We start from the raw sequence: 1,782 nt of genomic DNA, 5'->3' as shown, positions 1-1,782 counted from the left end.
AATCCTAAACATTTTCTTATACATAATAACTTGCTGTTGGACTTAATTTGTTTTTATATTGCCAGTTACCTATAACCTGGAATTTGAAAGAATTCATTAAACTTTATAAAAGGAAAAACTCTTACTACATATTTTAGCTATATTGTTAAAGGCCTCTTGCTTTAAGATACCAAGAATATGTATTTAACATATATAATATAAGTAAACTTTTCATTTAAGTGTATGTTAGTATTTAATCTATATAATGAAAAACAGATTGGAAAAAATATTTATCTTTGAAATACCTTTCTTTTCTTTTTGCTTTTGTATTTTGTGTCCCAAATTTGGATTAGCATGTCACTTTCATCAGCACTGTTGAAAGAAGAAAAAATGCCAGGACTATCTCCTGAAATCAAATTTGAGACTTCTGATGTCACCAGAAATTCCATGGACAGATATTTTCTTTTTGAGAGTGGTTGGAGGAAAGCAGTTTTCGAAACACAGAAGTTGAAGGATGGTAACGTCAATTTTACTCTTATTTGACTTAAGAAAATATAGAAATAGTGAGTTTGAATTTACATGTATATTTTTAAAGTAATGAGACATTTTATAATTTTTGTAACATTTAAGTAAGAATACTATCTTTTTTTTTAATATTTTTTTTTATTGATTTTTTACGGAGAGGAAGGGAGAGAGAGAGAGAGAGAGAGAAAGAGAGAGAGAGAGAGAGAGAGAGAGAGAGTCAGAAACATCGATGATAGAGAAACATCGATTAGCTGCCTCCTGCACATCTCCTACTGGGGATGTGCCCGCAACCCAGGTACATGCCCTTGACCGGAATCGAACCCGGGAGCCTTCAGTCCACAGGCCGACGCTCTATCCACTGAGCCAAACCGGTTTCAGCAGTAAGAATACTATCTTAAGCTTACAGAAAAGATAAATGGAAGCAAATTAAAATTAATTTACTTCATGTAATTCTGTGACTCATGATAGAACAAATTTAAAGAACTACTTCCCTTGATATCAGTGCAGTTCTCCTTCTGTTGGATCATGCTACTTTTCATGATAGTGTTTGTTTTAAAATAGCTCAAGTCGCCCTTGCTGGTTTGGCTCAGCAGTTAGAAAGTTTGCCTGTGGACTGAAGGGTCCCAGGTTCCATTCCAGTCAAGGAAGGGCACAAACCTCAGTTGCAGGCTCAAATTCAGGTCCCAGTTGGGGCGCATGTAGGAGGCAACCAATCAATGTTGCCTCTCTCTCACATTGACGTTTCTGTCTTTTCCCCTCCCTTCCATTCTGTCTGGAAATCAATGGAAAGGATGTCCTTGGGTACAAATTAACAAAAAGAAAAAAACAAAACAAAACTGGTTAAATACCTCAAGCTGGTTTTCATATTTTAAAAAACCCAGATCTTTTACAGTGCCTTTTTGTATTAATAATTCTAATCAAAATTATGTCTTCTTTCCTTTCCTGTAAAAAGTATTTTATATCCTACTAGAGGCCCGGTGCATGAAATTTATGCATAGGGTGGGGAGGTGAGGGGGGAGGGAATGGAGGTCCTTCAGCCCGGCCTGCGTCCTCTCGTAATCCAGGACTCCTTTGGGGATGTCGGGCCTAAACCAGCAGTTGAACATCCCTCTTGCAATCCGGATGCTGCATGCACCAGTGACCATACTTTTCATACAGGTGAAAGGCATCTTGCTGTTGTATGGGCAGCTACATTTTTTGTCCTGATTATAAAAAGTAGTACATAATATGATCCTTCTGAGGCAGTATTACCATTTTCCCCATCTTATGTGTAGAAAA

The 1,782-nt window shown here is 37.0% G+C and overlaps 1 protein-coding gene across 1 annotated transcript in view; it reads left to right on the top strand.

Moving 5' to 3' along the window:
* Window positions 1-333: 333 nt before the first annotated feature.
* LOC107183691 (chromosome unknown open reading frame, human C8orf89) overlaps window positions 334-1,782 on the top strand; it is a 14,422-nt gene continuing 12,973 nt past the window's right edge. The window contains exon 1 of the mRNA XM_015566296.1: window positions 334-496. Coding sequence (XP_015421782.1) covers window positions 334-496 — 163 coding nt within the window. The remainder of the gene's footprint in view (window positions 497-1,782) is intronic.

This window comes from Myotis davidii, unplaced genomic scaffold (genome assembly GCF_000327345.1).
Source record: "Myotis davidii unplaced genomic scaffold, ASM32734v1 scaffold200, whole genome shotgun sequence".
Lineage (NCBI taxonomy): Eukaryota > Metazoa > Chordata > Mammalia > Chiroptera > Vespertilionidae > Myotis > Myotis davidii.
This window is presented reverse-complemented; position numbering and strand designations above follow the sequence as displayed.